At 32.4% G+C, this 22,726-nt stretch overlaps 1 protein-coding gene across 4 annotated transcripts in view; it reads right to left on the reverse strand.

The window, feature by feature from the left end:
- Positions 1-22,726, reverse strand: part of LOC145258892 (uncharacterized) — a 381,700-nt gene that overhangs the window by 196,527 nt on the left and 162,447 nt on the right. For all 4 annotated transcript variants that reach the window (XR_013864110.1, XR_013864111.1, XM_080116649.1 and 1 more), the window contains exon 2: positions 11,829-11,969. Coding sequence is in view for 2 of the 4 variants with exons in the window: in XM_080116649.1 (XP_079972775.1) it covers positions 11,829-11,969 (141 nt within the window). In the remaining 2 variants the exon portion in view is untranslated. The remainder of the gene's footprint in view (positions 1-11,828; positions 11,970-22,726) is intronic.

The raw sequence follows: 22,726 nt of genomic DNA on the forward strand, positions 1-22,726 counted from the left end.
ATATTTAATATACGCAGTATATTTATATTTGCAAAGTGGTCATCTGGGAAAGTCGGTCTGGTGGTATGTCCGTGTAATATAATATTTCGAGAAAGATCTCTTCGTCAGATATTTACTTGACTTTGACAAACGTGCTTAAAAACTTAAAAATTCGTTTAATTATATCGAATTACGTTTAAAAATTTCCAAAAATACGTTTAAAGTTAAAAAAAAATATTTTTAATTATATCGAATCACGTTTAAAAATTTCGAAATACGTTTTAAAAATATTTTTTAGGAATCCAAATCTTTCAAGGTTTGTGGAAGTGAGTATTTATCTATCCTAAGTGATTTTCATAGTATATTAACATTATTATATTTTTTCTATAGTTTTAAATTCGAAATAGATTGTAAATTACATTTATAAAGTATAATTAAAATTTTTTTTTTTATAAAATACATTAATTTAAAATCTATAATATAATTACGATTAAAATCCAAGTTTGATGAGGAATCCTACAGGATTTCAGACATTCACTCGCTATCGTAGATATTCCAACCAAGAGCTCTTTTAAAGATTCTAACCGTTCCTTTCAGCGCAAGTGTTTGTATCTCTCTTGCATTTGGCTCACCGTGTGTATTTGCCAAATAGTTCTTGAAATTCTTTTTCATGAGTCCGATTGCTCTTATAATTTCAGGATTGATGGAAATTTCCCTAAGATTCCAGTTTCTTTTTATGTTGTACATAAGACCTTAGTATTTCGTTATCTTTTCCCTCTGAGCTCTGTTTAACCCAGCATCATTAGGGACACTAACTTCTACTAAGGTTGCTTCTTTCTCTTTCTTGTCTCATATCGCTGTGTAAGATTTGATAGGCCCATTTTTTCTAGGTACTTAGCTATAGAAATTGCATGATTACCGTTTGTAGCAGAAACAAGGTGTAATTGCAAATTACAAGAAAAAGGTAGGTTAACAACTATTATGGCAAGAAATAGTTTTAACGTTTATTTTAACTACATGTAATTGATTATCAGATAGCCGAAGTAAGGGAAGGAAATGATGAAACATAAATTTTTGTGAAGTGTATAAATGCCTCTCTTTAGGCAAGTAAGGAAAAATGTCTCCCCTTTAACATTATTTCTACCTGGCTTAAATATCCCCCCCCAAAAAAAAAAGATTAAGAAAAAACAGAAGAAAAGAAAAATGAATGATATTTGTTCCAATAACGCAATGTCAAAAAAAAAAAAAAAAAAAAATGAAAAATAGGTTAGTTTGAATTAAAAAATCTATATATCAAACGGATTGTTATTTCACTGAAAAAAAAAATTGATAATTAATTCTATTCTCACCACCGGAAACTATATTTTTAATTTATGCATTAATAATTAATCAATAAATTAATAATCAATTAAACCATCTTCATCTTTTTTTTTTAAATAATGATTTCAATTAGCACTTAACTTTAATTTATTGATATTTTTGCTTGACTTTGAAAATCCGACGATACAACCTAATATGTTTAGTGGGGCAGGTTATCTCAGTATTCTATAAGAATCTTTCACTTAATGATACAAGCACTAAACTTGTCACAAATGACGTTCAGAACATACATTTTAAGAAAAGAACGTTAGCCATAAGATAATTCAAGATGGCTGCCAGTTTTCAAGATGACTGCAGAAGCAAACATGAGAAATTTCAATTTTGGTGCTTGTATCACCAAGTGAAAGATTGTTTCAACAATCTGCCCCACTAGTTAGAAATAATACCGATTTTCCGCAGAGCGATTGGATATCAGAATGTAGAAGAAAAGGCTGGTTAGTCGGTTGTTAGCTGATCGAAGTTGGACGAAGGGATTTATTGGTTAATGACAACATTGCGGGAAGAAAAAGAAAGCGGATTTGAATAATCTTGGAATCTCAACGAATTGTGGTTGCTTGACGATGTTCTAATATTGAAGAGATTACGAAATATTCGTAAGAAATCGATCTTAAAAGATTTAGACGCCAAATAAGTCTTCTTAGTATCCTCGCTTGTGTTCACCGATTCTTTTATAGCTTATAATGTACACTAAACTAAGAAGTTTAATCCAAGAAAAGAAAAATCATATTTGTTAATAGTTGAACAGCATTCATTGGAAAGAGACAAGATTAAGTAACAAAGAAAAAAAATAATGTGTCGTGTAAATATAATATTACATTGAAGAAAAAGTTTGTCTGCCGTGTTAAATTTGTATCATTTGGGTGATTCAGACTACTGTTCTCATCTTGAGTGTTATTCGCACAATGTTTCGGCCGATGTAACCTCCGACATTCTTCGGGTGTATCTTGTCGAATTCGGGAATCTTTCTGTCGAACTTGGGAATATGTCCGGATTTTTTAATGGAATTTATTAATGTACAGAGGTGGGTAGCATGCTCTCATTCTGTCAAAGCTTGAGGTAATGCGCAATTGTATTCGTAATATTACCTGCGCTGTGGATTGAACCTTTAACGCATCACTTACAACTGAATTTTACCTAGTACTTTATTAATTAATATTTTACACACACACACACACACACACGAACACACACACGAACACACACACACACACACGAACACACACACACGCATATTAAAATGCTTTATTAAAATAATTCATTATGAAAGAATTTCTTAAAAACAACTGTCTAATATATAAAGTAAAGCTATTCACATTATTTGAATTATTCGGACTATTGTACTCATCTTGAGTATCATTTCATTTTTATAACGTATTGTTTCTGACCTTTTCAGGTGTAACTTGTCGAACTCGGGAATCTGCATGGAATTTCAAACGGATCCCTTTATTTAATTCACGGGGGTAGGATGCTCTCGTTCCCTCAGCCATGACTAGATAGAAATCCCAAGTAATCCGCAATTGTATTCTTATTCGTACACATTTTAGATTGACTCTTATTTAATTGTATTATCATTGTTGAATATTTAACGAGTCCAGAGAGAGAGAGGGAGTTCATTCTGCACAGGTATACAGGGTTCAGAAAGTGATCTAGAAAGAGTGAGACGATACTGAAATAATTCAGTAGAGTTTCTGAATTTTTTGGGTTATTTGGAGTACCGTTCTCATCTTGAGTGTTATTCGCACAATGTTTCGGCTAATGTAATTGCTGACCTTCTTCAGGTGTATCTTGTCGAATTCGGAAACCTTTCTGTCGAACTCGTGCAGATTCCTGAGTTTGAAAGAAAGATTTCAGAGTTCAATAAAGTAACTGGATAACCGAAATAATTCAGTAGAGTTTTTAAATGTTTTGCTAATATTCTAAAAATAATTCATTCACCGCTTATCGTTTCTGTTTCTTTATTCGTATTTAGAAACATGGCCTCAGCAGAAGCGTCTTGAAATCTCTCCATTTCTTCATTCTACGCACAATTTATCTTTCTTTTTATAATAATATTTTGAACTCACTCTTTTTTCCTTGTACCCATTTATGAATTATTTCACGGAATTTTGCCTTTTGGATTGCATCGGAATATCTTTCAGTAATGCTATTCCTTTGGATTTTTATTTCTGGATACCGGACTTTTACCAACTTTTCTTGGATTTTACCGTTATTGGATATTCTACTTTTCACTGGAACATCCATTCATGTGAAATCATTTTTCCTTTTTTCCCCCGTTCCCTCTGCTCCACTATTTTTTAAAAACTTTTACCAAATAAGCTCTATGGCTTACTTGTAGTTTCATTAAATACTTTGCATGCAAAATCCGGTTTTGCTAATTCCTACCCTTGAAACTCCACGGATTAAGGACAACCCACTTAATTTGTGTCCTTTTTGAAACTTAAATATGTTTTAACTCTTCTTAATGTGTTTTAACATGTTTTATTAATTCTTTGTTCTTACAAGAAGTTTCTTCACAGACTGTAGGTCTAAAGTGAGACATGGCAAAGAGCATAGCAAAGTATTTCTCTTTGTTTGGTAAACTGAGTGGATTCAGTCGCCTTTTTCAAAACTGTCTTCATCCGCCCCATCTGTGGAATGAGCACAGGAAATAATTTTATGGTGCTCTAAAAGAATAAATTCTTGGTGTTTTTTTTTTAATATAAATTGTCATCTATTATTACATTTACCAGGGAAGAGAAGAAGACGGCAGCTGCTATCATTACAAGCAGAGGAAAGGATAGCAAACAATTTTGCTGGTAAAACAATGACGGCAATGATGGCTACTGCCGCCACTCTGAGAGATATCACTTTCCACTGAGCAACCACTTACGTTTAATCAGAGAACAGCGATTTCTATTGACAAATAGAACGGCAGTTAATCTGGTGAGATGCAAAAATGGATTTTCCCAGTGGAAGTTACAAATGGCTTATTAATGCCAAATACCGTTGCAAATTTACTTTCCACCTAACTAACTCCTAACCCTAACCTTTAAAAATTTTAGGTACATCATTCGGATTCACTCCAAAAAATTAAATGATATGAAATGTAAAAAATAAAAGTACAAAAATAATGTGGTGTTATGAGCTGATCAGAAAATCAATTACGAGCAACACTGAAACTTTTTTATTTCTATCAAATTAAGTATTTGCGTCTGTTTGATTTATCCCTGAGATAAAAAGAAGGATAGCATTGGGATGGGCAGCTTCTGGGAAAGTTGAGAACATCATGAGAAGACAAAAAAGCAAATATGTCAATCAAACGGAAGATCTTCAATAAATATAGACTACCTGCGATGATCTACAGTAGTGAAACATGGGCCCTGATAACTCGCCAAAGTGAAATCTTGGCAGTGGCACAAAGGAAGATGGAGAGGATAATGTTAGGCATCACTCTACAAGACAGAAAGACAAACATCTGGATCCGCCAACAAACAAGAGTTATTGACATCAATACTGCCATTAAAATATCCAAACACAGATAGGCAGCGCATGTAGCCAGACAACATGACAACAAATGGTCCATCAGTACAACAGAATGGACACCTTGGGACATAAGAGGCCAAAGGGAAGACCAAGAATGAGATGGAGGGATGACCTGATACAACACATGGGTCCCATATGTCAGCGGATAGCTCGGGACAGAGATAGATGGCTAAAGTCCAGTGAGGGGTTCCTCATTGAGTGATAAAACCCTTATTGATATTAATATTGATATTGATCTGTTTATATATTTTTATACATAGAATTCATTCCTAAACTAATTAATCGATCATTATGAATTTTGGATCCTAGCTGTTATACATAAGGGCTTATAATATGGGCTATATTTTATTTAATTTAGTTTTATACCAAAAAAGATAAATAGAGGATGGGAGGCCTTTGTGAAAATTCAGATAGATCCAATTTTTGTGGAATTTTAACAACAGATATTAACCACCAATTAATAAATATTCGCTAAATTTTAGTTTCCTTACATAATTTTAAAAGGGTTTTCAAAACGTACATGGGAACAATTTCCTTTTGAAAATTAAAATATTATCAGATTTGAATTAAATTTGATCATTAGGCACTAATTAAGTAAGATTTCATGAATACTAATTTCTTCGTAACACCCTTTAAGTTCAAGTTTCAAATTTTATACATTTTCTAAAATCAAAATCTTGTAATGGATTTTGATTAAAATTAGATTAAGGATTCTAAACATAACATGTAATATCATTATATCTTGATTTTAATCTTTGTATGGGGACATAAAAGTGGTGCAAAACTGTTCTATTTACGGAATTAATTTTACCCGTCCCGAGACGAGTATTCTTCTAGCATATTTTAAGATATATACTTTTCTTTTAGTCAGTCAACATTTGAAGGTCAAATTGATTCGTACTTCTTGCAATAATACATGTTGCTCTGCACACATTTTGCCCCCCCTTCCTCAATAAAGTTGCTTCCATTAAAGTTATTATGAACGTTTTTTGTTTTTTATTTATTTCTATGCATAGAGTCGAACAAATATTTCCTAAACACACACAAGCCTTTGTATGAAATCTTGAAAATCTTTTGCTATATAAACTGCAACAATGAAACCCATTTATGTAGATATACCTTTTTGTATATTTATCGATTTGGGTATATCGTTTTCTTTTTTTCATCCATTGAAAAAAACATTTTCTTCTTTGCATTCCTTTTAAGGACATCGATAGTCAGGCATTGTCACCTTCTTACAAGTTATTATCAGGTTGACAAGAAATTTCTTGCGGTTTTTAACTTTTAAATTCAGATGAAAATATCTCGGCTCAAATAAAAATTTATTGATCAAAATAATCACCATCAGAATCAACACACTTTTGCCAAACGCAAAACTAGTGTATTTATGACAGTAACGTAAAAATATAGAATTCTGGTAGTGATGAAGGTGTTTTTGATATCGCTTAGGCTTTTGAGGCATTTCTCACGCAGAAAGTTGTTGAAATGATTGAAAAAGTGGTAGTTGGTAGGTGGAGAGTATGGCGGATGAGACAGAGTTTCATAGCTCAATTCGTTCAACTTCTGCAGGGTCAGTTTAGCAACATGCAGTCGGGCATTGTCGCGGAGGAGAATTGGGCCGTTTCTGTTGACTAATTCTGAATGTTGAAGTTTCTGATGCATTTTATCCATTTGTTGACGGTACTTCTCCGCCATAATGGTTTCTCTTGCATTCAAAAACTGTAATAGATGAGACTGATGGCAGACCACCAAACAGTCAGCATAACCTTCTTTTGATGCAACTCTGGCTTCAGGAAGTCTTGTGGTGCTTTGTTGGCATCTAACCACTGTCGTGGAGCTTCATTGGCGTCTAACCACTCAGCTGAGCATCGCCGGTTGTCGTAAAGAACCCACTTTGCACTGCAAGTCACAACCCGGTCGAGAAACAATTTGTTCCTGTTGCGTAAAAGAAGGGAAGATGACACTCTATAACGGTGTTTCTTTTGGTTGTCGTTCAATTCATGAGACATCCATTTATGAAATTTTTTGTCTTTCCAATCTCTCTCAAATGGTTGGAAATTGTTGTATACAATACGTCTAATTCTCAAACAGTTGTGCATGGATTGGCTTTAACTAAGGCTCTTAATTGGTCGTTGTCAACATGTGATAAACGACCACTACACTCACCATCTTCAAGATTCTCATCGCCTCCACAAAATTTCTAAAACCACTATTGTGCTGTGCGTTTAGTAGGGATTCCTGGGCCAAATGTTTCGTTGATATTGCAAGCTATTTCAGCAGCTTTTCGGCCTGTCTTGAATTGAAATAAGGAAATTATGTGAATTTGCTTTTTTTCCATCTTGTATTCAACGTTCTGAAAAGAAGTCATATTTTTTTTAAAACGATTGTAATTTAAACGATTAGATGGAGCGAAAAGCATTCTTTAAAATGATAAATAAAGTAAAGGTATTATGACGAAAACTTGTTTTAGAATACATTATTTGAAATTAAAATTTTAAATTTCACAAGAATTTTCTTCTCAGCCTAATATTACCGTACAAAGAAACTTATCGAAACAATGTCTAAATTAGTGATTCCCAACCTCCGTGCTGCGGCACAATGGTATGTCACAAAATGGTTACTAGTGTGCCGCGAATAAGTTATAAGTGGCAGTTACAAGTTGTTATAGGTTGAAAAAAGTTTTCATCTCTTTATTGTTTGCATTAATAAATACCAAATCCCACATTATTACTTATGTGATATGCCAGTGGCATTTACTCTTTCCTCGGATTCCTACGAAGAAGGAAGTTTCATGGGAATATCAAGTTCATAAGCAGTCCTCAGTCACGTGTATATTCCGGTCAGAGGTGATAAGATTAGATTTTTGTAATTTTTACAGGGAGGTATAGACGTCCGTCTACATATAGCGCCTGGTATTCTCAAATAGTCACCCAGCTGGTACTGACCAGGCTCAACGTTGTTTAACTTCACTGATTTAATGAGAATTGGTGTATATAATAACATTGTCACTTTCTTGCAAGTTATTTTTGTGGTAAAAAGAAACATATTGAAGCAATGTCTAAATCTATGGTTCCCAACCACTATGCCGTGGCACAATGAATTGATTATACCACATATATAGTATCGATATATCGATGCTTAAATATCAATAAATAAAATGTATAAATTATTCCAACTTTTGGATCTTTTGAATTTTGCATAAGAATAAAAATTGGTAAGCATTGTTAAATAGTCATCTAAATATTCATTTTTTATGATAGGTGTGCCACAAAAATTTTAAATAGCTCAATAGTGTGCCGCTATGTAAAAAAAACAACAACAAAAACTTGGGAAACGCTGATCGAGGTCTTCACTATTTTACTTTTATGGTACTTATGGCAGTGCACATCCTCATCTTTGATGCTGATAGAAACGAATTGTGTTCCATATTCTCCTCTGTGAAGATAGTGAATTTCAAAATATTAAATCCTGCGTTTAACGATATTTCTGTGATGTCGTTTCACAATATTGCGTGAGTGGTAATAATAACTAGGGCTGTAACAACAGCATATTCTTTTCATTGTTTTGACTCTCGAGTATATACCCGTTAATATTGTATATGTTTATATATAGACAGATGTGGTTCTTGGTTGATTAAGTGTGTCTAACTATGTCGGATATATACCAGAGAGTCAAAAGAATGAAAAGAATATTCTGTTGTCACAGCCCTATAATAACAAGCTGGGAAAAACTGTCAGAAAGATCCATATGGTGTAAATAATATTAAATCATATCTTAATTTACGAAGAAAGTTCTTAAAGTCAGATGTTGTATTGATTCACGTGAAAAAAGAAAGTGAGGAGGAATACTATGAATACTTTTCCTCTAGACACTCACGAATTAACCTTTCACCATTTTTCAACACATTCAAAGTCCTACTTACTACCAACCTCACTTTCATTCCCATCCTAGCACATGCCTTTACTTTAAGCACCAATATCACAGGCTTGCCGCCTCCCAATGCTAATTGCAACTTTTGTATATTTCTAGTCATCTTCAAATCTAATATGAATAAGTCCCTGTTGAGTCATCCTCTTAAATAATCTAGCCCTACCCAAGTTCCACCATTACGGACCATGTTGCCTCACTATCTACCTCTTATCCTAGAGTGGCCCCTAGGACTTGATAAGCGGTGACCCCCCCCCACACACACAAACAAAGTATAAAAAAATCTGGCTTCCGTTTAATAAACTGCTCTTCTAAACAAAGTTTCATAACTGAAACGAAACATCAAATCAATAGAGTCATGATGTTAATTTTTCCTGTTCTATCTAATTTGTTTACCTTATTCTTATCTATACCAACACACACACACACACACACACACACACACACACACACACACACACACACACACACACACACACACGCACACACGCACACACGCGCACACATACATACATACACACACACATAAAAGAGTTGTAATATCTGAGACATATTAAAAAGTCATAATAAATGAGCAGATAATTAGGTAATTAAAAAAGTATTACTATATAGTACTAACGGGGGCTGGACACCCGGCTTTGCTCTGTCATAAATTATGCTTAAACATAATATTTTAATTTGTCCAAATTTGGTATATATTATTATAGAGTCGTGATTTCAAAAGTAAAAAAAAAAAAAAAATATTTGCGTGCCATCAGCTAGAATCGAAACCGAAAGCAAAACTGTAGCATCCAAAGCTGAAGACGTTACCACTGTACCAACGTGATACGTATGTGAACCGATTAACAATTAAAAATTAAAAATAAACTAACATGAATGTACAAAATGTTTGACGATTTTTTTCAATTTTTACCCATTTTTGACCCCTTAAAAACAATTTTAATCGGCTAAAGACCCATAAAATAACGGCCCGTAAAAAAATCCAATTATCCACGACTTTTAGTTTCGGAGGAGATAGAGTTTGAAAATACGGAGACAAACTGACAGACAAACCGACAGACAATATATATATATATATAACCGTTTATATATGAGATTAAAGAAACATAACAAAGAGAGATAATTAAGACGGTTTTAAATACAATATTAATATTGTAAATCAATGAATGATTTTAAAGTGAGAATAAACTTTTTTGAAAGATAGAAAAAATTGATTGAAAGAATGAAACAAAGAAGGAAAATTTTATAGAAAGAAAAAGCAAATTTGTTAGAAGTAAAATGTGTGGAAGGAGAGAAAGAAGGAGAACATTGTTAATAAAAAAGGGGGAAATTGTTAATAAAAAAGGGGGACATTGTTAATAAAAAAAGGGGGAAATTGTTAATAAAAAAAGGGGGAAATTGTTAACAAAAAAAGGGGGAAATTGTTAATAAAAAAAGGGGGAAATTGTTAATAAAAAAAGGAGGAAATTGTTAATAAAAAAGGGGGAAATTGTTAATAAAAAACGGGGGAAATTGTTAATAAAAAACGGGGGAAATTGTTAATAAAAAAAGGGGGAAATTGTTAATAAAAAAAGGAGGAAATTGTTAATAAAAAAGGGGGAAATTGTTAATACAAAAAGGGGGAAATTGTTAATAAAAAGAATGGAAAAGGAAAGTCTGTTGGAAGTAATAAAAAGCGAAGAGAAGCAAAGAAAATATGTAAAAACTGAAAATATTGAAGAGAGAAGAAAAGAAGAGAAACATTTTAAGAGAAGGAAAAAAATATTAAAATTAAAGACGCATATGTTAAATTAAGAAAAGGAAAGTTACTCAAAGATAATTTAATTGATGAAAGAAACATCATGGCCGTAGTTCAGACTTAAGAGACAATGGATATCCCATGTAACTGTGGTTGTGCATGTAATTATAAAGCAAAGGTTATGCAATCCCAACCACATCTCTCCTGAATGAGTTTTGCTTGATTTCAGTGACAAAAAGAGAAACCCAGGACGACTGGAAACAATGCAACTCTTAGTGTTCTCAAAACGTCGCCCATTTTAGCACTGACAAGACTCAACGTCGCTTAATTCTGATGATCCAACGTTATTATGCAATAAAAGAAACATAATTTGCTTCAATAAATAAAAAAGTTGTACAAACAAATGAAATTAATTTAAATAAAAAAATTACTTTCTCCCTCCAAAAATTACTTTTTTTTCCTACCTGAAATATTATTTTGTCTCCAAAAAATTACTTTGTCTAAAAGAATTACTTTGTCCCCCCCCAATTATTTTGTCCCCCCTCTAATTACTTTGTCCTTCCAAAAATTACTTTGTCTTCCGGCCAAATTACTTTGTCCAAAAAATTTACTTTGTCTAAAAATTAAAATTACTTTGTCCCCACAAATATTACTTTGTTCAAAAAATTACTTTGACCAAAAAAATCACTTTGTCCAAATATAAAACATTTTGTCCCCCCAAAATTTCTTTGTCCCCCTCCCCTCAAATTACTTTGTCCTCTCAAAATTACTTTGTCCCTCCAAATATTACTTCATAAAAAAATAACTTTGTTTAAAAAAATTACTTTGTCCAAAATATATATATATATATATATAAAAAAATATTTCGCCCCAAAATAAAAATTATTTTATTCCCTCCAAATTTGTCTCGCCAAAACTACATTGTCAAAAAATATATAAATAAATAAATGCGGTAAAAACTTCAGAATAATTCATTCTAATAAGGTAAACAAAAAAAGAAAAAAAAAGAAAAGATATTTCACATTCAAAACCCAATTATGTCTTCATTTTATTTCATTAGTCGTTAAACATGGATATCTTCAATCCGAGACAGCAAATGGAAATTCCTTAAAAGGAGTTGTAGCTTTTCCATTTCATGCTCAAATTGGTTCTAGTTAATTGTTTTTACTGATGCATTAAGTACAATACCTCCACCAACACGTTTAATCCAAGACTCCAAACCATTAACACAAAGGCAATATATGGTAAAGGGAACCACAAATGAAAAAGAAAAAAAAATTACTTTTTTCACATCTGCTTTCCATATAGCCAGGCAAACATCCTTCTGTACAATCCCCTGTAGTTTCATTGCATTTGCCTTGGTCACAGCCAAGTGGACAATCTTGAAGGCAATCAGGAGGTCCATACGTTCCTATTGGACATTCTGAAAAAAAAATAAATAAAAGTAAAATAAATGTATTCAGTCAGTCAACATGAGAATATAAGAATGATAAATCTTTCTCTGTCTCTTTTTCTGTCTCTCTGACTGTCTTTTCTCTCTCTTTCTCTCTCTCTCTCAACACACACACACACACACACACACACACACACACACACACACACACGCACACACACACATACTCACACTTTTATCAGTCATTCATACATGTAAGAAAATAAATATTAAACTTTTCAACTTTAATAAGGCATAAACACCAATTTATATAAACCATCCACAAGAAATGCTTCGTAATATATATATATATATATATATATATATATATATATATATATATATATATATATATATATATATATATGCTAAAGAAGTCCCAACTCTATATGAATTATCGAAAATAAAATTATGATAACCATATAAATTGGTTAATGAATAAATTGAATATTAATTTTCACTTGAAACTCAAAATACACTTTTCTATTAAAATATGCTTTTCTTTTTAATTCAAATATACATTTTATTAAAATATGTTTATCTTATTAAAATATGTTTTTCATTAAAACATGCCCTTTTATTGAAATACGTTTTTTTAATTAAAATATTCCTTTTTAAGTGAATATGCACTTTTATTGAAAGATGTTTTTTAATTAAAATATTCCTTTTTATTAAAATATGCTTTTCTATTATTAAAATACGCTTTTAAAATTAAAATATTACTTTTTATCAAAATACTCCTTTTGTTATTGAAATATGCCGTTGTTGTTTATCAATCAAGCAACAGCCAAACAAAAACACGGTTATTTCAAACAAAACATGGGGATAGAGGAAAAACGGCGTTTCTACACTATCAGAACGAAATTTTGTGGTCAATGAATTGAGTTTTCAGATAAAAAAACAATGCTTTCTACTGATTTTTTATCAATTCTAATAAATTACAATGTTAGCTTCCAAATTTTGCAGTCGAAATTACATGAGTATTACTGAATTATTAAAAAACAACAAAAACAACTTAATCGTGTTAGCAGGTGAAAAATTGCGGCCATCTTTTTTATAAAACACATCGAAACGCAAAATTACCTTCCTTTTGAAAGCAAATACAATCGTTTTCTTCAAATTCTATTTTCTTTAATAAATAATTTTCTACCTTATCGATTTATGTAATTTTTGGATATAATCATCTTTATAATATGAGAAATGCGCAGATACTATTGTTTTCATGTGAAATTCAGTATTACGATTTCCGAAATTTCGTTTTGATAGTGTAGAAGCGCCAGAAAAACAAATCAAAATATTAATACTTTGACCAAATAAACTGCTTCAGAAGCAAAGAAAAATAAATAAAATTATAGTAGATGAAAAGAGGAAGCAACATCTGTAAAATGTTGTCAGTAACTGCCATTTTGTTTGTTATGCAAGATTTTTCCCCCTTAAATATTTACAGTTTTGTTTATAAATTTGAAAGTTTGGATAAACAGATTTATAAACAAAGTGCGTTTTCAACGAACAAGAACGGAACACACTTGCGCAGTGGTTAGAGTACTTGGAAAAATCAATTGTAAAAGTGATATTCTCATGAAAGTTGGAAGTTCAATCCTCAGTGTGGATTTCGAATTATTTGGACCTCTATCCAGTCATGGCTGACGAAACAGGAGCGTGAAATAAATAAATGAATTGCGTCCAAATTCCCGAGTTCGACAGAAACATTCCCGAGTTTCACAAAATACACCTGAAGTAGGTCGGAGGTTACATAAACCGAAGCGTTGTCAAAATCACACTCAAGATGAGAATAGTAGTCCGGAGAATCCAAATAATATGAAGAACTAAACCATGTGATCGGTCAATCGAGGCACGTAAGAAGAATTGCCGCATTGTCATTGTGCTCTATTTTTAGAAAACGAAATAACATGGCTTTCCAATGTTTATGTTTCAGTAATCATTTGAGCAATTTTGGATCCTGCTTTGTCACTACTATCTACAAATTTCAGAAATCGTTTCACAATTTCTTTACCTTCTGGCGGAATGGCGGATGTATTGTAGGCTGAATATTTACATAATGAATCTAAATAATATACCTAATATCTAATAATGTGTAGTGCCCATGGATATGACACATTCGGAATTTCCCTTCAGTTTCAAAGTAACAATAAAAACAAATATGCGTAATTGTTCATTTTAATTTGGTGCTTTGATATTTATGGGCTCCTAAACTCTTATCGGCCCTGGTGCGATACACGTCCATATTGTGGGGCTTGGACTCAATCAAGTTGCTCGCAGAAAAGTTTAGCATTGTTGGCAAGACCATTCATCGAGAGTGATCTCGACAAGAGAAAGAAAGAGAGAAAGAGAGAGAGAGAGAAAAAGAGAGAGAGAGAGAGAAAGAGGGGCGAGAGAGAGAATAGAGAGAAACACACACGTACAAAGCTTTAAAAATACCTTAGATACAATATATTTAATAGAGAAAAGAACTTCTCTACACCAACCCATTTTTAAAATGATTCGTGCGCACACATGGGTGTCAATAATATGTGTGCGTGTTTTGTAAAATCTTCAATTATTCATAATTGCCAATAAGTCGCCCCAAAGATGTCTGCACACTGTTATAGTCGCAGCGCCATTCTTGCAGGCAATGTTGATGATTGGCAAAGGTACAAAAATTTTAGAAAGATTTTTGCTAAACACAAAACAAATCAATAGAAGCTAAAATCAATTTCACTGATTTAACCATGTATATAAAGATTTATAGAAAAAATATAAGAAAGGAGGGAGATTTACAAGAGCGACCTGATGTTAGATATTGGACAGGTAGATCATCTAGTATATAATTTAGTTAGTTATGAATAACAGGAAAGTATTTTGTATAATGAGGGATGAGACGAGATCTCGTAAGTGATGCCATAACGAGAGTTGAAAGAATAACAGCCGGCCCCTTTCTTTTTAAGTAGCGATCGTTCTTCTGAGAAAGACATGGGTTGCAGCTTGTGTTTATATTCCCTTTCCCCAAAAATGCTAGCTTGGTGTGTGCGAATTAAAAATCCTTTAATGTCTGCCTTTTAACAAGTACGGTTTTACGAGATCTTAGCCAAGGAGATGCAACGTCAATAAATCTGTGAACCGTAAAAAAACGTGTGTTGCGCAGTCTTAATAATAGTATATTCACGCATGCGCGTGAATATAAAGGAACTTTGATTTACGCAGCGATTATTATTTAATAAATTTAGACGACTAGCGTTTACGATCAGATATAGAAGAACGAAGATGAGGGTGACTCCAGGCAACATCTAATGACCTATTTGTTATTTTGTTGCCGATAACAACTCCCTGCCTCTCCAAGAAATAAAGATGTGAAGCAGCACGTTTTGGTATCTGTGCGATAATACTGTAAATGAAAGCAATATATCCAATTGGATTTGAACTCGGTTATAATGTTACACATACCCTCCCTCTTGTACATCTACAGTGTTTGTATACGAGAAAGAATTTTGTTTTTCTTTATGTATGAATAAATAAAAGATCAATGGCAAGTCAAAACACAACGAATTTGTAAAAAAAGTATATATATATAACAAAGGAGGAATACAAAAACAGAAAGGTTCAATCAAAAAAGAAAATGTCTGAAACTGTTAAAACAAGTATCAATTTTCTTAAACTATCTATTTATATATCTGTAAAAATGAGAATGTGTATGTATGTGTGAGGACACTTCTCAACCTATATACTCAACGAATTTTTGATCTACGGGCTTGAAATTTCGTATATAGTGTATTCAGACTCGTGGAAAACCTTTTAATCGGTTTTCATCCGGGAAAAAAGGCCGCTAAAGATAAAAATCAACAACTTGTTACATGGTGGTCGTCGGATTTTTATCTGTTTGCTGTTTCACGAATGCACATGCGTTAATCCTCTCCTGACAGATTAATTATGTTAAGAATAAGTAGATTTGAAAACACTTTTTAATGCTTATGTCAAGCTGGCCTAATGGTCATCGTACTTGACTGACTGTCTATAGGTTTTGGTTTCGATCTCAGCTCGAGTATTTTTTTTTTTTACTTATAGGAAGTGAACTATTTAGAAAAAACATAATACTCGCATGCACATGTCTCAGATTCTGTATGAATTAAAATATAATATTTATGCATATTTTACGACCGGGCAACGCCGGGCGGCCTGCTAGTTATTCGATTAAATTTAACAACTAAGCATGGCAGACCAACGAAAATGTGATTTCAAATTTATGTGAGAAAAAAACAACCACAATGCTATTTGGAATTTCAGCATAGCAGACCAATCTAAATCTGATTTCAAATGTAAACATAACAAATCACCGGAAATACTATTTCAAACTTATACATGTCAGATATAAAGGGAACAGGTGGGACAAAAAAGGAAAATTACAATTTCAAATTCAAACATGTCAGATTTAAAGAAAATATTTCAACGTACGTAGGTGCAACAGAGCAAACAAAGAACCGAGCCTAATATGCAGATGGTTGGGCCTATCTGCAATTAGATTTATTTAAAATGTATGCTTAGCTATTTATATTATTTCAAACACAGAGTCCAAAAAAAGAATCTCCAAAAACAATAGGTCTTGAATTGTCAATCAAGCTTCAATGCCTATCCAATCGCTGCAATGGAGTATCCCTTTACGAACTCGTAGCACTGGTGCTCCCTCAACATAAATATCCTCGATTAACCTGACAAGTAACAAAATCCCACGCCACGAGGTCACCTGATGCGAGAGAGCCTCTACTCTGATAGTTTTTTTTTTCTTTGAACTGCTAGACTTTTGAATTCCCTTCCTGTTTCCTGTTTCCCCGACTGTACTAATATGCAGAAATGTAACAAAGAATTTAAGAAATTGTGATGAGACATCTTGTTGCCCAACTACTTACTTAGAATGTTCTTGTAGGCATGGTATCTAATTCACAGTAGCCCCTTACATTTCAGTGGCAATGTGCCTTGTTTGGGGTGAATATGAGGTAAAACACACACACACACACACACACACACACACACACACACACACACACACACACACACACACACATGATCGACCGATGGACGCAACACATGCAATGACGTATCTAAAAATTGAATCATTTCCAAATGTTGAAATCTTTCTACAAAATTTGAACTTAATAACACCTTTGAACATTGTTTTCAGGAAACTAATAAAAACGAATGTATAAATAAGGGTTAAAACCAATAAATAAATGAAAGTAAAAATGAATAAATAAATAAAGATAAAATCAATTTTACAGACGACTTATGCCAGATGGAATAATTTTCCTAAGTTTAAATTTTAAATTAAACTATTATTTTTTTTTTTAAATTAAAAAAAAAAGGTTATTTTTTTTTTCCACAAACAATTCTGAATAAAAATTCAAAGAAATTGTTCAGTCATTTAAGGACACATATGCTTATGTAGATCCGAGTTTTGTCAAGCAGAAAATATTATCTCGTGATGAGAGAAAATCATTAATGAAAAAAAACAGCAATTTTAAAAGTGCATTTATATACGGATGCGAGATTAACATAAAAATGCTTTGAAATAAATAAATAAATGTTTATTGTGTGATAGTGATGTTTTTCTTTCGTTTTATTTTACTTTAGAGTCATTATCAAGGCCTGAAGACCAGTCAAGGATAAGAGTTAATGAATGTAAGATTGTATGGTAATAGTAATCGTTAATGATGTAAATTGGGTACAACAAGACTTTGTTTACATTGGATTTGAAGGCTACTATGTTGTGTTCAACCGGGAAGCAGGTCAGCGGAACAGTGTTCCACAGGCGGACAGTTCTGGGAAATAAGCTTTGTTCATGGAATCTGTGTTTAGTTTTGGGCATGAATAGAAAGTGGGAGAGGGGAAATCGTATATAGTGATTGTAGTTAGTCGCGTGTTTGTGTGAAAGTTTAGCAAGGAGAAACCATAGATTGGAGTTCAGTCGAGCACTTGTCATGAAAATAATAAAGCAGAGACAGGCTCACAACGTCTCTTCTGTGGGGAAGAGGTTGTAGGGAAGAGAAAAGGGTATCACCTACTTGGTTTTGAAGTAGATTTTGAACTCTATCAAGGCTAGATAGGGCGCGATAAGCAACTCCTGCTCAGATGTAGGAACAGTACTCCATTTTAGGGTACACCTGGCTCTTATACATATATTGTGTCACTACATGAACTCTTCCTGACATTCTGAATAGTGATAATGGTGATAACAGAGAGAGAATCGCTCTGGGTAATGCAAAAACAGTCTCTGGCAACACATTATTTCAGTACTTTTTATAAGTAATAATCATGGGACGATTCTGATATTTTTCCCGATTTCAATACAATTACCGGTTTTGAACTAAATTATCGATTCCAATTCTTTATAAATCTCTAAATTTTTAACAATAGAGTTGTTATTTTTTCTGATTACCATAAAAACACACGCTAAATGTGCAGATATTTTCCTAAATGTGAAAATGCACTTGTGGAGGGGGTGATCTATAGAATTTAGTACTACTGGTAGTTTAAAATCAATAAATATTGATGGTGGAAGATTTTGCTTTAAACAAAATCAAATAAAAAAGAAAATTAAAAGAATCGTTTTGACATCGGAAAATTTCGATACCAATTCCAATACCCCTCAAAATTTTGATTTTTTCTGTTCCCGGTTCCGATTCCAATCAATCGTCTCAACACTAATAAATACATATTCTTGTTAAGTACCTCCTTGTTATTTCTTTTCGGTCTTTTAAGACTACAATATTAGTGAATACATTCTGTATGAACTCTTACCTGAACTATAAATAATGAAAATAGTTGTAACAGAAAGACGAATCCAGAAGCAATCTCTGCTAACTTCTGTAATTTCTGTAAATACAAGCTCTTGATAACTGCCTCCTTGTTGTCTTATTTATTTTCAGCCATTTACGACTGAAACACCCTGTATGTCATTTATTTTTTAAATTTAAAAGCATTTGCCTTAAACTCATATGATGTAGCTAGATATAAAGGTAATTTTAAAATTATGTTCCGCAAGGAAATAAAAAAAAAATTCTTGTTTTGATTACGTATGATATAGTGTTAGAATGGTTGATGGGAATCGAGAATCTAAAAAAATCAGAACTTTTGGAATCAGAAAAAATTGGTGCCTATTTTCCGAAAACGATTGTTTCAATTCAATTTGATTATTTTTCAAACAAAATCTTCCACTACTGATAGTAATGAGAAAATAATAAATATTTATTGATTTTTAACTACTAGTAAAACTAAAGTCTATAGATCATTCTCTCAACCAGTGTATTTTTGCATTGGAGAAAATATCTGCACATTTAACATGTGCTTTTATGATAATCAAAAAAACAAAAAAACAAAAACAAAAAGAATAACTTTATAATTAAATATTTACAGATTTATAAAGAATCAGAACCAGAATCGATAATTGTATCAGAATCGAGAAAAAATATTGGAATTGTCCCATCACTAGTGTACTATCTAATTTACACACATGACAGAAGTAAATAGATGGGATTGTCAGAGTTTCGTAATGTTAAATATTGGGTGAGTAGACTCGCTAGTATATAAATTGCTTAATTGAAAATAACAAGAAGTGAAAGTTCAGTGAGGATCAACTTGATGAACTCGAGGTTAAACTTACTTTTGTCCAGTTGTCTAGAATACATATTCCATAATAAGTCCCCTAGTTTAGGATTTTACAAATCACATCCATATTATTGACACCGATGTATGCGCATAGATTCTTTTAAAAATGTTTTGGCGCACAGCAATTTTTTTCTCTATTACATTTTTTTTTGTATTAAACTTATTTTAAAAGTTTGAGTGAGTGACTTCTCTCCAAAAAGTAAAGTTTACAAAAGAATTATGTGTCCATGTTACTCATTGTGTTGCTTAGAATATATATTCCAAAATTCATAAAGATTCGTTCATTAGTTTAAGAGATTAGAACTAGTTAAAATAAGGCCAGATCCTATTATGAACCATGGAATTGGCTATGGGGAGTTCGAATCCCAGTGAATCTATCATGTACTTATAAACACTAATACTCTTAGAAAAGGTGTAAATCAGTAATTTCCACCCAAATTTTGATAAACATAGCAAGTTGTGTTCAATCATTTGGATAAAATTCAGAAAAGGCATTGTGTTTCAGCTTTCGATAATAAAAATAGTTGCATTGCAACGAGACAAACAAAACATTAGGAAAGTGAAGAGCTAGTTTCACAGGTTTGGAAACTTTATATGATGCTGGCTTAATAACAGGAAAAAAATAAAAGAAACAAAGAATCGTCACTATCTACTGAGCATAAAACGTGTTAACGGAAGCATAAAATAACGGAAGACTAGGTTGTTTTCTCTTGACAGCAAGGGGGGTTTGCCAGTGGTTGATTGATTAACTAACGACACCCACTCTTTGTTCTAAAGCACTAATTTTACTTAGGGATGTGACCAACTTTCACGTGTTCCCTCATGTAAGTACCTGATTCTTTCTAGACATAATTTAGGAAACCAATGCCAACAATAGAATCATCTTGATTTATACGAATTTACTTTTACTATCTGGTGTGAATCAAAGAACTTCCTAGATTGTCCTATCAACCATATGTAACATTATTAGGCATGGGATATGAATTTGAATCTCAGATAATGTCAGTTCGGACATTTGGAAAATAATAATAATTTATGGCCAAAATAAAAATAAATAAGAGAATAAAAATATATTTTGAAGAGAAATGGCAACGCAGAAACATTCCTTTGTTCGTGATATCCGTAAACTGAAAACAATTAATCAACAAGAGAATGTTATTGTTTAGAAAGATGTGGTTAAAAATTAGGCTGCTAACATAGGTGATAGAACAAACATTAATTGATTAAACAAATCTTAATTAATAGATAAACTTTGGGTTCCAGATTAGAGAATCTAGCTGATAGGTAGACAGACTAGTCAGGAGGTGAGAGATCACAAGTTAATAGACAATGTTTCTTCATTTGTGAAAGAAATCAATGAAAAATAAACTTGCTTTTTATTAAGAAAATAAAATCAGTTGTCTTGTTGTCAGGGGAAGTAACTCATACTTTGACAAGAAATGAAAAAGTGATTACATGAAAATAATTAAGACTTCTACTTGACAGAACGAGAACAATATACTCCCATAGATTAAATAAAGGATTCAGTTTGAAATATTGTATAGGTTTCCGAGCTGAGTTTGACTAAAAAGTTCTCAAGTTAAAAAAGATACATGTTCAACAATAAATCCCAGAATTTATTTAATGGAGAAGAAAAGAATTTGCATGTTTGTGCAGTTTGTGTTAGTTCATTGTTGAAAGTGTAGATATGCCATGAGATTCGATGGCGAAAAAGTCTTGGTGAAAAAGAGAAAGGAAGTCAAGTTTCATAGCAGAAGCCCATGACGCCTTGCTTAACTGTCAGTCATGAGGCCAAAGGGCAGATAATTGCTTGTTCTTCTTTTTTCAAATTATTTTCGTGTGTTCGCCTCGCTTAGTCGTGTTTATTAAAACATGCATTCCTACATACTCCAGAAGAAAGCCAAAGCTTATATTGGCCGAAACATTGCGAAAAGGTTATTTTTTACTTAAGCTTCACTGGACAGACTCACTTCAATAGCGGTACATAGGCACATTTAAGATACTGTTTCAAAACTAAGATTGACAGACTAAAGAAAATTCTATTCCAGACTGACGCATGGCAGACCAATGAAAATTCTATTTAAATTTTAGTATGATAAACCACAGAAAATGCTATTTCAAATTTGAGAATGAACAATCAAAGAAAATGCTATTCTAAATTATGCACGATGGACTAAACAAAAAAATTCTATTTCAATCTGAAGCAAGACATGCCAAAGAAAATTCTATTTGAGGCATGACAGACCAAAGGAAATGCTATTTCAAACCAAAGTATAACAGACAAAAAGAATGCTTTTTAAAACTGAAGCATGTCATATGAAAGAAAATGCTATTTAAATTTTAATTATGGTAAAAATTCTATTTCAAACTGATGCATGCCAGACCGACATCAAGGCATGTAGTAATGGAGAATTAGAACTGTTTTAAAACCTTTGCAAAAGAATGAAACAGACAACAGATTTGTTCTTGTTGGTCCATTAGATGCCAAAATGATTAGGTGATGTACTCGCGTCAAAGCTTGCAGATCGATATTGGCACTGATTGATGTCTGCTAGAATCTTTGTTATGAGCACAAAGAAAACCTCTTGTTCAACATGTGTATGTTTGGTTATTCATAGACCAGAACAAATTCTGTTCTATGCTATATTTGTAAGTAGAATGAATAGATGTGTTAAAGATTAGACTTAATTTTTCGTTAAAAGCATCCATTGAATGAGACAGGAGAAGCTCAATGAATAAAAATAGTCCCCTTGCAATAATAATAGAAAGTTAAAATGATGAAAGTTGGGATTTTAGAGAAACTAAAGAAAAAAAATAAAACTTTAAAGATATTGAGTCTTTCGCTGATTTAAACTACCAAATTCAGATAAAAACATGCCTCAATTTTGCTAATACGATTTTCACCTGTCTTTTACTTGCTATGAGCACTGCAAATGAACACGGCAAAAGAAAATGATCTCTCTCTCTCTCTCTCTCTCTCTCCCTTTATATATATATATATATATATATATATATATATATATATATATATATAAGGGAAAGTGTGTGTGTGTGTGTGTATGTCTGTCTGTCTGTGTATATTTCCCTACACAATA

The sequence above is a fragment of the Euprymna scolopes genome, chromosome 3 (genome assembly GCF_053919585.1).
Source record: "Euprymna scolopes isolate OS-2025 chromosome 3, ASM5391958v1, whole genome shotgun sequence".
Classification (NCBI taxonomy): domain Eukaryota; kingdom Metazoa; phylum Mollusca; class Cephalopoda; order Sepiida; family Sepiolidae; genus Euprymna; species Euprymna scolopes.